Source organism: Pristis pectinata, chromosome 3, assembly GCF_009764475.1.
Source record: "Pristis pectinata isolate sPriPec2 chromosome 3, sPriPec2.1.pri, whole genome shotgun sequence".
Taxonomy (NCBI): Eukaryota; Metazoa; Chordata; class Chondrichthyes; order Rhinopristiformes; family Pristidae; genus Pristis; species Pristis pectinata.
The window spans coordinates 106920763-106934199 of NC_067407.1; the positions used below are offsets into that span (position 1 = coordinate 106920763).

Genomic DNA, 13437 nt, shown 5'->3' on the forward strand with positions numbered 1-13437 from the left:
CACTACTGTACAAAATGTATTGTTCTCACCATTATCTATGAATTATTCCTGGGACAAACAAAAATCCAAGTTAATCTGGTACTCAAGGACCCTAGTTTAATGTACAAGGATATAATTTCCTTTTAGTATGATAAAGTAAATTTTCATTAAAACTGGGATTTTGCTTCTATAACCCAAGAATTCACAGGACTAGTAGTGCAGCTTCCAGGTCACCCATGGGACATTAATTTTTATTTTGTTTAGTGGTTTGTTTAATTTAAAAGTTCAATGATTAACACACTAAAGAGAATTTTGATTACAAATAAAGTCTTGGAGCATGGATACAAGACCTTCAGCTCAACAAGCCCATGCTGACCAGTGCCCACCCAGCTAGTTCCTGCATCAGACCCCATATCCCTCTAAGCTCCACCCCTCCACGTAACTATCCAAGTGCTGCTTAAATGATACTATTGTACCTGCCTCAACCACTTCCTCTGGCAGCTCATTCCAGAAACTCACTATCCTCTGGGTGAAAGAGTTGTCCTTCAGGTCCCTTTCTTAAATCTTCCCCTCTCACCCTAAACCTATGTCCCCTAGTTTTGAAGTCCCCTACTCTGGGTGGGGGTGGAAGAAAGACTTACTATCCACCTTATCTATGCCTCTAATTATAAACAGCTCTATAATATAAATATTCATACCAGGCAATGAACTGGGAAACTTTGAACTGTACTAATCTAAGGAAGATAGAATTTGTTGTTATAACTGCTAATGTGCAAGTTAACCAAAATCTGCTTGGCATAGGGTTGTTCATTACTTTCCTACATAGTGCTAAATAAGTTTTGGGACAACTGTGCTAACTAAAGAAACATTGTTTGCAGTAGAAAATCCACACTTACCATGTTGGGGGGAGAAATGTGACTGTAAAGAAAATTTTATTGTTCAATAATCCTTAGTCATTCTCTACCCCCACCCCCACCACGAGTATTGGGGCGGCATTGGTAAAAACACTTGTCATCTCTGGCCATTGCAATAATGGTTCTTAACTTTGCAGTGCTTGTAACAAGCAGCAGTTTATATTTCAAATTAGGGTGGCATGCTCGTGCTGCTGCTGCCGCCGCTGCTCTTGCCCTTGGTGGAAGTGATAATTAAGCAAGGATATGCTTCTGGGGTAAGCTTGGCTCAATCCTGAAGCCATTAGCCCTGCTTCTGACCTTGTGACAGCCAGGAATGGCTGAAGATGACTGGAGCAAAAGAGGACAAAGGACCTCCAGCAATGATATTATTTACTGATCGTTTGCCTCTGACAAACGCACAAAGTGCCATAGGGATCAGTATAGGGACTGCAACAATTTGCAATCTAGGTTAATGATTTAAATGAAGAGGCACTGTGCTTTCTACCTAACTTTGCTGATGAAACCAAAGATAGGTTTGAGGCTTTGAGGAGGATGCAAGGAGTCTACAAGGATAGGATAAATGAGTGGGCAAAAGTTTGGCACAAACTATGTGGGGAAATGTTAAGTAATCTATTTTAGGAAGAACCGAAAAGCAGAATGTTGCTGCTGTACAGAGATTTGACTGTGCTCACACAGTACTGTTTGCATGCTTGTACAGCAGGTAATTGGGAAGGTAAATGGAATATTGGCTTTTATTGCAAGAGGGACAGAGTAGGGAAGTCTTCCTACAACTGTATGGGGCACTGATGAAACCATACCCTGAGAAACCCTTATAATTGTACTCTTAATACATTAAGGGATATACTTATACTGGAGGTAGTTCATAGAAGGCTCACTTGGTTGATTTCTGGGATGAAGTGGTGGTCTTATGAAGAACATTGGAGCAGGTGTATTCTACACTCTTGAGTTTAAGAGAACAAATGGTGATCTTTCAGAAATGCATGGAATTTGAGGGAAATTTGTGGATTAGATGGCAAGAGAATGGTTTCCCCTCATGGAATCTAGTTTAAGAATAAAGAGTTTACAAACTGGGGAGGAATTTCTTCACTGAGCATTGTGAATCCTGAAAATTCTCTACTCCAGAGGACTGAGTCAATGAATATATTTAAGGCTGTGGAAAAATACATTTTAGAAGTATATTTCGGGTTGGGGAAGGAAGGGTCATCGGTATCAGGCAGGAAAGTGGGGCTGAGGCAGCTATGAACTTGTCCTATGTTGGAGCAGACTCTATTGTGCATACGGCCTACTCCTGCCCAACTATTTTTAAAAACAGAATCTGAGAGAGGACAGAAATGGGGCCTTCAGCCCATCGAATCCATGCTGACCATCAACCACCCACTTGCACTAATCCCATTTTTTTCTCTCCACATTTTCATCAACTGCCCCAAAGCTTCCCCGTACACTAAAGGCAATTTAGTGGCTAATTAACCTACCCAACCCCACGTGCCTTTGGTATGTGGGAGGAAACCTGTGTAATCGCAGGGAGAAAATGCAAACTCCATACTGATTGCACCCCAAATCAGGATTGAACCTGGGTCTCTGGCACTGTGAGGCACCAGCTCTTCATTATTCCCTAACCATTTTTTAAAAAATCAGTATGACGTTGCCCATGTCAAATTTACATTTGTGTGGAAAGCCTTGATGTTTTCATCTCCTCTAGCATCTATAAGCCTTATCTGAAACTCCTACTATGTTAATGTTACATCTTTCAACTGAAGGAGAAAACACTACTCTTGCTGAGAATCAAATGTTTAAATTATGAGGGGAAGGAAATGCAGTTCAAGGTTCAATTTTAAAAGTCTTGATTTCAATTATCTCAACGCAGCGGTTGCAAATGACTTCTGTAATTCCAGGCTAATTCTATATTCTAACACAAAGGACAAAGTAATGAGTGGTCTTCACAGGTGCTGATATCAATTTCCCTGCAATTGATAGTACTGTAACAATTCATTTGTCCTAATCTGAGATTAATGTTTAGTTTGAGATCCCAAGAAAGGTCTGAATGTGCAAATTATAGATTTGTAACTTCAATGCAAATTACTGATTAATGACATCATGTCATTCAAGTCATGTATAATGATCACAGCATTAACTTTGCCTTGTATTGATCTGGACTTTGTACTAGCAAGGGACCTTAAAACAGCAACTAACACTCAATCTATTCATACAGTTCATAATAATGTCATTTTATTAGCATTTTAAAGAACATCAGTAGAATTACTTTAATCAAGGCTTTTGCAATTACAAGATGGAAAAACTCCATCTCAGCAGTAGGGTTTATTCAAATTTGAGGTCAAAGAGCAATATGTTAACCCATTGCACAATCAGCCTTTTTCTGCATAACCTGTTCCTGATGAGGATACTTTATATCACATTAAGTTTTTTTTTACCTGGCAGAATCTGGATCCAGGATTAGTGCTTCAATAGAGTGAGAAATCAATAAACAACTTTGTTGCTGTCTATGGATAAAGTTAAAGGCCACAGAAGTTAACAGACAATTTAAATTGCGACTTGTCCCCAAATTCCTGGTAATTTGCCAATTTGGGTACTTTATGTTGAAAACAAATGGATTAAATTTTCCTGAGCAAATACCAGCACTTCCAAGGAACTGTTGGCACTTCCCTAGATAATCATCAGGACCTCCAGTACACAGAGGTCCTCTGTGTTGCAATTTTAACTGTGCTCCAAATCTAGGATGGGAGTGACAAACTCCAACAGTTTTATCACAGCTAAACTGAGAAATATGCCTGTTTGTAACCAGATATGGCAACTCAATTCATTTCTTTGAATGTGAAGAAACACTTATAGAAAACCCTGTGCTACCTGGGGCCTCTAATCAAAAAAAAATTGTTGCTGGAAGACCCGTTCCAGGCAAATGTGGACCTAGGCAGCCAGGGGTCAGAAAGTGGCCAAGTCACTGTTCCCTGGAAGTTCTAGGCAACCATGCTCATTACATGCTAGCATAAATGGTCTTACTAGCAGAGACCTGTTATGCCACTGACTCTATTGTAGTCTTTAAAAGATGATATTTAACTTGCCCACCATTTATACATGTCCCTTGTTTCTCTTGGGCATGTGGGGGGTGGGGTAGTGCAGCTGCAGGAAACCGGACAGGACTGACCCAGGCCGCAAAAGTTGGCCAATCATTCACAACTTTTACAACACTAAAGTTGAAACTTATCCCATCTCTACTCACGTCAATGCAACATGCAGCAATTTACAGTCTCCATCCACCCCACCCCCCGCGCACACTCCCAGGAGCAGCAAAAACATTAGACTAGAATAGAAAAACTTGAGGATGAACTTTAAAGCTGCATCTTTTTGGCTAACACAATTTGCTAAAAGCAAATGTTTATTTTAAATCCTAATGATATCTTGCAACAATACCACAACAATAATACCTACTTTATAGATTTGTCTCCAGTCAAATGTTAAATTTCTGCCCCAATTGATGCAAAATAGGATTTTGCAGCTTGACAAAAAAGGATACAGCTCAACATTTCTCAAGGTGGCAGAGTCAGCGTCAAAGGAGGATTGATAAAGGTCATGGTAGCGAGTTGCTAGACTTCTGAACTCTTCCATTGATATCTTCATCTAAATGATGCAAATGTAATTTAGATTAGAAAGGAACATCTTAATAATATTTTGATACTGAAAAATAAGGCCGACAAAATATTCAAACTTCTAGTTTTTATTTAAAAAAAAATTGAAATTGGCTAGTATTTTGCAAACTTGGAAACTAGAAATTTTGCAAAAATTTAGAACCAGATTCAAAAATGTCATCCACATTTGAGTTATAAGGAAGTCATTATAGAATAATTTGCATTTATATATGCACTTCAACGATGTTCTAAAGTGCTCACAGCCAATTAAGTACTTTAAGTGTAGTTACTGTTGCAATGTAGGAAATGTGGCAGTCAATTCGTGTGCATCAAAATTCCCTAAACTCCAGTGTTGCAATAAGATGTGTTTTGTTATGTTGATTGAAGAGTAATTATGGATCAACACACTGGGAATAATCGCCATGGTTTTCATGAAATAGTGCCATGGGATATTTAAAATCCACAGACCTAAAAGGCAGACACTGCATCATTCCTGCAGTGGAGTGTCAACTGGAGATAACTGTTCATAATCAGCTTCTGTAACTTTAGGTTCATATCAAATTTGCCTTGCTCCTTACCATATTAAACACATTTCAGGTCAGTTTTGATGAAGGATCTCCAAGCTGAAACACTAACTCTGTTTTCTCTTCCACAGATACAGCCTGACTTGCTGAAAATTTCTAGCACTTTGTTTTTGTTTTAGACACTCAGAACGATGTGGAAATGGCAACTGTGCATTTCATATCATTGGAAGACAAAACCATAATTAATCATCTTGATAAGAAATGCATTATTTAAAGTATTTTAGTGATGTAAAAATGTATAGATACAACTGAGAATATAAGCACAAGTTAACTCTTTGGCAAGTTGTTCAGAACCACTTCCAGCTGCTGCTTTGGATTTAGAATACAACTTCAATCATTTGACTCTCAAAGATCCTCCAAACTATCAAGACCATTCCTCAACATATACATACCTGGTTGGTAATACGGCCACATCTCTGCAAGTCATTTCCTGATGCCATAGCAATTGCTGTGGCAATTGCAGGTGGAGGGCTAGTCTTCAGGCTGTTACAAGTACAGATCAGCTGTGAGAATGCCTGGAGCACGTCAATCCTTAGTTTAACAAATTCACATTGAAAAGTCAGGGGATTGGTAGGTGTGCTTGCAGCCTGAAAAACATTTAACAGTTTACATTTATGCTGTCAAATCATTTTATAAATTAGAAAATCTGCTACACCTTTCATAAATTTTGTACATCATGTAATATTTATATAAAATCAAACAGACTAGGAAGTTGATGTGTCTGAGGGTGTAGTCTGTGCAAGAGAGGGTACAGAACACTTCACACAACATGAATTGGGAGCAGGAGTAGTCTGACCATCCTGAGCCTGGCTCCACTACTTGGATCATGGCTGATCTGACTGCAACCTTAACTCTGTATTCTGCTTCACCTTCTTCAAGAATTAAACAACTATGCCTTAAAAATAATTAGACACTACTGCCACTGCCCTTTGAGGAAGATAGTTTCACAAACTGACAATTCCTAGGTTTGTCTTATCTGTTTTACATGGGCAACTCATTTTAGTCTCCCAAAAGAGGAAACATCCTCTCCATTATTCAGCCTGTCACAACCCTTCAGAATACTGTATGTTTCAATGTGGTTGCCTCTTGCTTTCTTAAACTTCAGTGGATACAAGCTTAGCCAGTCCAATGTTCCCTCAAGATGACCTGTCCATTTCATGTATTAGTCTAGTAAACTTCCTCTGATCTGCTTCCAACACATTTACATCCTGCTTTATAACCAGAAGACCAATACTGTGCACAATATTACAGATATGATCTCAATGTGCTAAATAACTCCCTATTGTTGTATTCTATACCTCCAGCAATAAATACTGTTAGCTTTCCAGATTACTTGACATACCAGCTTTTTGCAAATCGTATACAAGAACACTTCATTCCCTTTATCTCAGAGCTTTGCAATCTCTTAAGTGAGTTGTCCATTATGGCAGGTAAAGCATTGACACATTTCCCACTTGTACTATTTGCCAGATTTTTGTCCACTCAATTAACCCATCTCTCTTTGCCTCCTTGTAAGCTCTTTGCAACTTGCTTTCCTATTTTTATCATAAGCAAATTTAGCAACTATACTTCAGTGCCTTCATCCAAGACACTTATGTAAATTATAAAGTTGAGACTCTAGCACCAATCCCTGTGGTGCACCTGCTAACCAAGAAAAGGCCCTTTTTCTTTTGCCAACCACTTCTTCTGACATGAAAAGAAAATTGGCCGTCTTTGTTAACTCCTACACCATGAGCTTTTATTTTCTGCAATAACCTTTATGGCACCTGTTTAACGCCTTTTTGGAAATCTAAATATAGTACCTCCACCCATTTTTTCTTTTAATCATCATACATGTTCCTACTTTGAAGAGCTACAGTAAACAAGGTTTCCCTTTCAGAAAACGATGTTGACTTTGTCTGGTTACCCTCCCCCTGAGTGGCCTTTTTAAATATCTATACCACCTAATTTTATATTTCTGGTAAGCTTTATCGCATACTGTAATTTTTGTCTGTCTTTAGTTTTTTTTAAACATGCTGTTCAATCTTCTGAGCAGCCACATCTTTGTGGAATTAAACATTTTCTTCACATTTTATATTATCTCTGACTTTCTTAAGTTAGTCACACATGATGGGTCTTCCACATGGAATTTTTTTTTCTCTTATTTGGAATCTCTCCATTCTGAAAGATCCACTAAAATGTTTGCCACTGCATCTGTTGACCAATCCCTTAATTTGCCAGTTCACTTCAGCATGCTCTGATTTCATGCCCTGATTTCATGCCCTTAATTGTCTTTATTTAAATCTTAAAATACCAGCCTTGGAACCATTCTTCTCAAACTGAATGTGAAATTCAATCATATTAAAATTGCTGCTACCTCAGTATGACACCTTCACTGAGGTCATTAATTTAATCCAATTTTGTTGAACAATATCAGATCTAAAATGGCCTGCTCTCTGGTTAGCTTCAGATTGTGCTCTCCTAAGAAAGTATCCAGAATTCAGAGCTCTTCATCTAGGCTTGCTTTGCCCATTGACTTTTTTTTCTCCCAGTCCAGATGTAGATTACATTCATGATTTGTCGTGCTTTTCTGACAAACTCAGATTAATTCTTTTGTACTATTATTAGGAAATTAGGAAGCCTGTACAGCACTCCAGGTTGTTTCTTGCCTCTGTCTCTTTTCTCCACAAACTGCTTCTATATCTTGCAGCCTTACAAAATTAAAAAATCTAATTGCAGATGGTATTTTTTTTAAATGAAAAGGTGTGTGAAGTTTCAATGCAGCAGAGATCTGAAACGTTGCATGAAAATTAGATGCATGTGTGGCATATTTTGTATTATGTCAAATTGTGCAAATTGAATTTGGGTGAGTCTGGTTATTACCATTATGTACTCATCTTGGCTTTTGCTGCTAAATATTTATTCAATCCACATGAACATGAGCATTTGTATGAAAATACAATGAACGGACAATATTGGTGAGTTCTACTATTGCTAAGGGCACAAAAGATGCTGGGTCTGTTTACAGGAGTGACCTGCACCATTGAACCCAGGATAATGCTGACAAAAGAATTTCTAACACTGGCAAGCTCTAGTCCTCAGCTTACCTATCATGTTTAAGAGATGGCTAGTATCTCCATTTCCTCAAGCCTTCCTCTGTATTGTACAATGCCACTGGGGTACTTTGAATGGACTTTAAGGATTACTGTTTTACTTGTCATTATCCTAGCTAAAACTCTAAAGTAACAATTCCAAACAAAAAACAACCCTACTCAAATTGGTGTTTTGATCAGTTAAATTTAAGTTGGCTTTCCCACACTACCAACTGTTCCATGTAGAATATTTCTGACATGTAAAGAGCCCAGAAAAGTGTTTTGTCACTCTTTGGTTGTGAATTAGATTTCTAAAGTATCTTCTTCAACACACACAGAAAAACTGATCAGATGCCAACTGTTCTGAACAAGTTACAAAGCAATTGTGAACCATCAATTCTGCAACCACAAATCCAAAATAATTGGGACTGAGAAAAATGTAAAATTTTAAACTTACTGTCAAAGAAGCTATGCCCCTCTGGTAGTGTTTCAAAGCTTCTGCAATACAAGCCAGTGCAACACTGGATTCGCTATCTTGTAGGCCTGCCAGACATTGCTCTGCTTTCGAGAATTCTTTCAAGCTGTTTAGCCAGAAGTAAAAATGTTCAGAGGCCACTTGAGTTAACAAGCCGTGGTAGAGCTCTCCAGCCATATCATGGTTTCCCTGAAAATACCAGAACCAAAAAGTCAGTCAAAGGGAATATCTGCAAATTGGTAGAAAGGATTGCTGTCCAAATTCTATTTACTCCTTTGGTACACTGTTGCACATAACCATTACTTGCTTTATATTGTAGGTTGATTATTACTCCTGTTTCTCCTATGCAGCAGATAAAGACAATATATCTTTTGGTCACATGTACATCGAAACACAGTGAAATGCATCTTTTGTGTAGAATGTTCTGGGGGACAGCCTGCAAGTGTTGCCATGCTTCTGGTGCCAAGAACACACTGCCTGTATGAGTATCTGGACAAGCACTTGGGCCATAGCCTGCAAATGCCTTGGTAACGCAAGTGCAGGAAAATGGGATTAGTTGGAACCTGATGGTCAGCAAGGATGTGCTGGGCCAAAGGCTGTTTCTGGACCATGGACTTCTGTGACTATGACTAACAAAAACTAAGAAAATGCTTCAAATTGAACCAAAAATAAACTTCGAAACATTCAAGCAGTAAAGAGGAAAAAACTGGCAGATGATCAAACTGTTCAGAACATCCCATAGAAAGGGTGCAGAGGAGATTTACAAGCATGTTGCCTGGATTGGGGAGCATGCCTTATGAAAACAGGTTGAGGGAACTCAGCCTTTTCTCCTTGGAGTGGTGAAGGATGAGGGGGGACCTGATAGAGGTATATAAGATGATGAGAGGCATTGATCGTGTGGATAGTCAGAGGCTTTTTCTCCGGGCTGAAATGGTTGCCACAGGAGGACACAGGTTTAAAGTGCTGGGGAGTAGGTACAGAGGAGATGCAGGGGTAAGTTTTTTACTCAGAGTGGTGAGTGCGTGGAATAGGCTGCCGGCAACGGTGGTGGATACGATAAGGTCTTTTAAGAGACTTTTGGATAGGTACATGGAACTTAGAAAAATAGAGGGCTATGGGTAAGCCTAGTAATCCCTAAGGCAGGGACATGTTCGGCACAGCTTTGTGGGCCAAAGGGCCTGAATTGTGCTGTAGGTTTTCTATGTTCTATCCTATAACAATACTGCACTGGTTGATATCTACCACTAGAGGCTGCAATTAAACTGGTATAAACATTTACAGCCAACACTGAACTTGTCACACCACAATGGAGAATACAAGACTGAGAAACTAATTGCACTTTAATCTTTATGGCTTCCAGGCCTGAAACAACAGGGTCACATCAGAAATAACATCCATGCACTATATTGATCTTGTACAATAACAAGTTATAAGCCACTATGTTTTAATTAATAACCAAAAGAAAGTTTTCACAGCATACATTAGGGATGGAATTAATTTGGTTTCTTTGCCCAAGATCTGATCCATGAACAAATGATAGGAACAAAGCCAATTTAAACATAGGATGAAGATTTAACAAGCTAAGCATTGTCCCTGTAAATGTGCTCTTATGATGGTTAGTAGTCTCATGCCACACTTAAATATGTTCTATAACAGATGTGCAGTCATAGTGCTCTGCAAAAGGAAATGAACAAATAATTTTGCTTTGTGGCTAAAGTTAATACACACAAACCCCTACTCTTCCTGGATGAAACTATTATTTACAATCTAAAGAACACTAGCTCTACAATGCAGCGTGCCTATTCTGCTGCAATAGGATTAGTAAAATCATGAACTGAAATACCAGTAGTATGGGTGATGCGAATAATACTGACTAGGTTTATTTCCAATCTATGTATCATACTACATTAAACCCACCCCCTTGCAGGAGTGGAAAAAGTCAATTTCACCGTCATACTGAATTTTTAACCACACCACCTGACCCTCATGGACAGAAAAGTAAACCACTGTTTTTAGGAGTGAAATGGAAAGAGAATGGTGATGGAGATTTTGAGAAGTTAGGACAACGCACAAGACATAGAATGGTAATTCCACTTGCAGCTGTTTAAATACAGCCAGATCAAAATGAGTGAGGAAAAGAAAATCAAATGGCCCAAACAGTTGCCCTTTACCTCTTGGGACAATATGGAGAATAATACCAAATGAATTCTCTGGTTACCAGGCAGACAAATGATCTCCAGAGGGCATCTTTTCCAGTTTCCAAATTATTTTTGGGAGAGAGAGGTGCTCCTTGGGTTCTTCTCACAGTTCAGACTTTGAAAGGTTAAATAATGGTAGCAACATTTACTCCTTAGGTATAATTAATTTCTTGAAATAAAGTGTTGAAGATTAATTTAAAAGATGCTCACCATACGGGATGCTTGACGGGCAATCTTGTAAACTGTCCAGCCATTGGCTCCATTTTCCAATTGCTGTTTTATCACATTTTTAACATCAGTAGACATAGTTTTCTGATTAGCTACAAAAATGACTGTAGCCAATGCTACCTGAAAGGCAAAGGAAAGAGTTGGTGGATTAAAAATATGGATACAAAATTTTTAAAAATGCAAGTCAATAGTAAATTAGCATTTATGTAACACCTTTTAACATAAAACATCCCAGCTCTACACCTGAGCACATCAGGCATAACTCGATACATACTTAAGGATAAATTACACTCAATGACCAAAAGCTGAAATCATATGTAATTTGAAGACAGGTCAAATTGGTCTGGACTTTTAATTTTGCAGTGATAATTTGAGGCATAAACACAATGTAGCCATTACATTTGGGGAAAAAAAACAATTATATTTGAACTGAAAATTCCTAGTAAGGAAAACATGAACATTCTTTGACAATGAAGAAGTCATATTTGTCTAATTACAGGAGAGTTGTATATCAAAGGCTCACTATTCACTCTTTAAAACCGAACAAAGATTGGCTCTCCTTAAAAATCTTTTAAGTCTTTGTTTTGAAATATTCTGAAACAAGTTCTTACTTTATTTTATAAGAACTAAAAAAAATGGAATGATTCACCAAATAATAATTCAGTTAATAAGTCAATAGCAAATAGATTATGCACCTCAACACAGCATGAAATACTCACTTAAAGTCATTTAATCAATCAGGATGGATTTATAAAAAGAAACGAAAGTTCTGATAAAATTTTATAAAAGGATACAAAGTAGATGTTATCTATGGATATTTTTGATGCATTTGGGCAGGTGCCATTTGGTGGTCTTTCAGAACTAGGCTCATGTACGTTGAGCTAAATGGTAACTTACCATGCTGCAAAATGTTATGATGCTCATGATTCTACTTGCCATCAACTCCATTACAGGAGCATAATTTTCTTTATGAAATGAATAACACCAAACCCTGTAGTACACATTCCTTACAAATGAAATGTCCCCAGTAAATAAATCTGAAGATTTTTACCATAAGCTCTTGCTGTTTGTCTGTAGATGACAATCCAATCATCTTGTACAATTCCATGAGCTCTCCCAGCATTCCCTCTCCTAAGACAGGCAACTGCACTGCTATAGCAGCAAGGCAGTGGCACATTGGAATCCGAGCGATATCCTGGGCAGTATGTAGTTGGGTCAGCAGGGATTCGACGACTGGCTGGCTCAGGTGAGGGCGACTACACATCAGCTTCACCATGCAGGTAAATGCAGTCTGTGTAAGAACAAAAAAAAACAAGGAACTGAACAATTTCAAAGCTATAAATACACCAATTTCTTCAAAAAACATACTAGTTCTCATATGAGTGCCAATGAAAACATCAATAGCACAGACACCTTGCCTATTTACAACATAAATAAAACTTTTTAAAATAATCAGCATAAATTGGCACTTGAATTCCCAGCACAAACTGGAAAGGACCAGAGAATGACATTTTCTATCACGCATAGCCATCTTCGCAGTCGAGGACAGTGTGGCTTCCGAGATTTCCAACACAGAAAGGCAAATCATTTCACATTAAGTTCCCACAGGGCAAATGGGAGTCCAATTTCAATCCATGGCTACTGGCTTCTGGTGGTGTACCACCACAATTGTGTGCCAAGGGGAGGAGCATTCTTCCCTCCTCTCCACTATCCTGCAGCCCATCAAGGAAGTCTTTAGCCTGTCCCATCCCTCTCTCACACCAATCATGTCCAAATCTCTTCCTCCCTGCCCCAGTCTACAATGCCCAAACCCACTTTCCCCACTGCGATCCTGTCTTTCCTCCAAAACCCTGCTGAGATCTCCAAACTTGGACAGGATATCAAATGGCTGGATCCACAAAATAACGATGAGGTCTTTCTGTTAAGTTCAGCTGGATTTGTGCATTTCTGGCCTTGAAATTCTACCAGCTCTCAGCCAGAGAAGTGCAGCAGGTCCCACTTTCCCCACTGTTTGTTATGAGGCCTGGCTTTTTTTTTGTGTATACTGATCCATTTCCTTTTGAAAGCCATAAATGAATTGGCTTGCACCTGTATCAAGCAATACATTCTGACTGTCAAACACTTGCTGTGTGTAAAAATAAACATTTTTATTTAAGATGCATTTATTTCAAATCAGGTATCCTCTGGCTCTCAACCTATTCACCAATGGGAAAAATGTCCCTCTTTTTCTGTCTGGACCTCATTTTCTTGAGCACAACCAACAACTCTCAACCTTCTTGGCTCTAAGAACAATACCAATGTTGTTCCCCCCAGTCGATCTGCATAATGCATGTTCCTTCCAATCGGA

The 13437-nt window shown here is 38.6% G+C and overlaps 1 protein-coding gene across 1 annotated transcript in view; it reads right to left on the bottom strand.

The window, feature by feature from the left end:
- ints7 (integrator complex subunit 7) overlaps window positions 1-13437 on the bottom strand; it is a 48618-nt gene that overhangs the window by 13241 nt on the left and 21940 nt on the right. Inside the window, exons 11-16 of the mRNA XM_052010888.1 lie at window positions 12142-12381; window positions 11073-11210; window positions 8647-8853; window positions 5511-5705; window positions 4423-4526; window positions 3323-3391 (exon numbers count right to left, since the gene is read on the bottom strand). Of these exons, the coding sequence (XP_051866848.1) occupies window positions 3323-3391; window positions 4423-4526; window positions 5511-5705; window positions 8647-8853; window positions 11073-11210; window positions 12142-12381 (953 nt within the window). The remainder of the gene's footprint in view (window positions 1-3322; window positions 3392-4422; window positions 4527-5510; window positions 5706-8646; window positions 8854-11072; window positions 11211-12141; window positions 12382-13437) is intronic.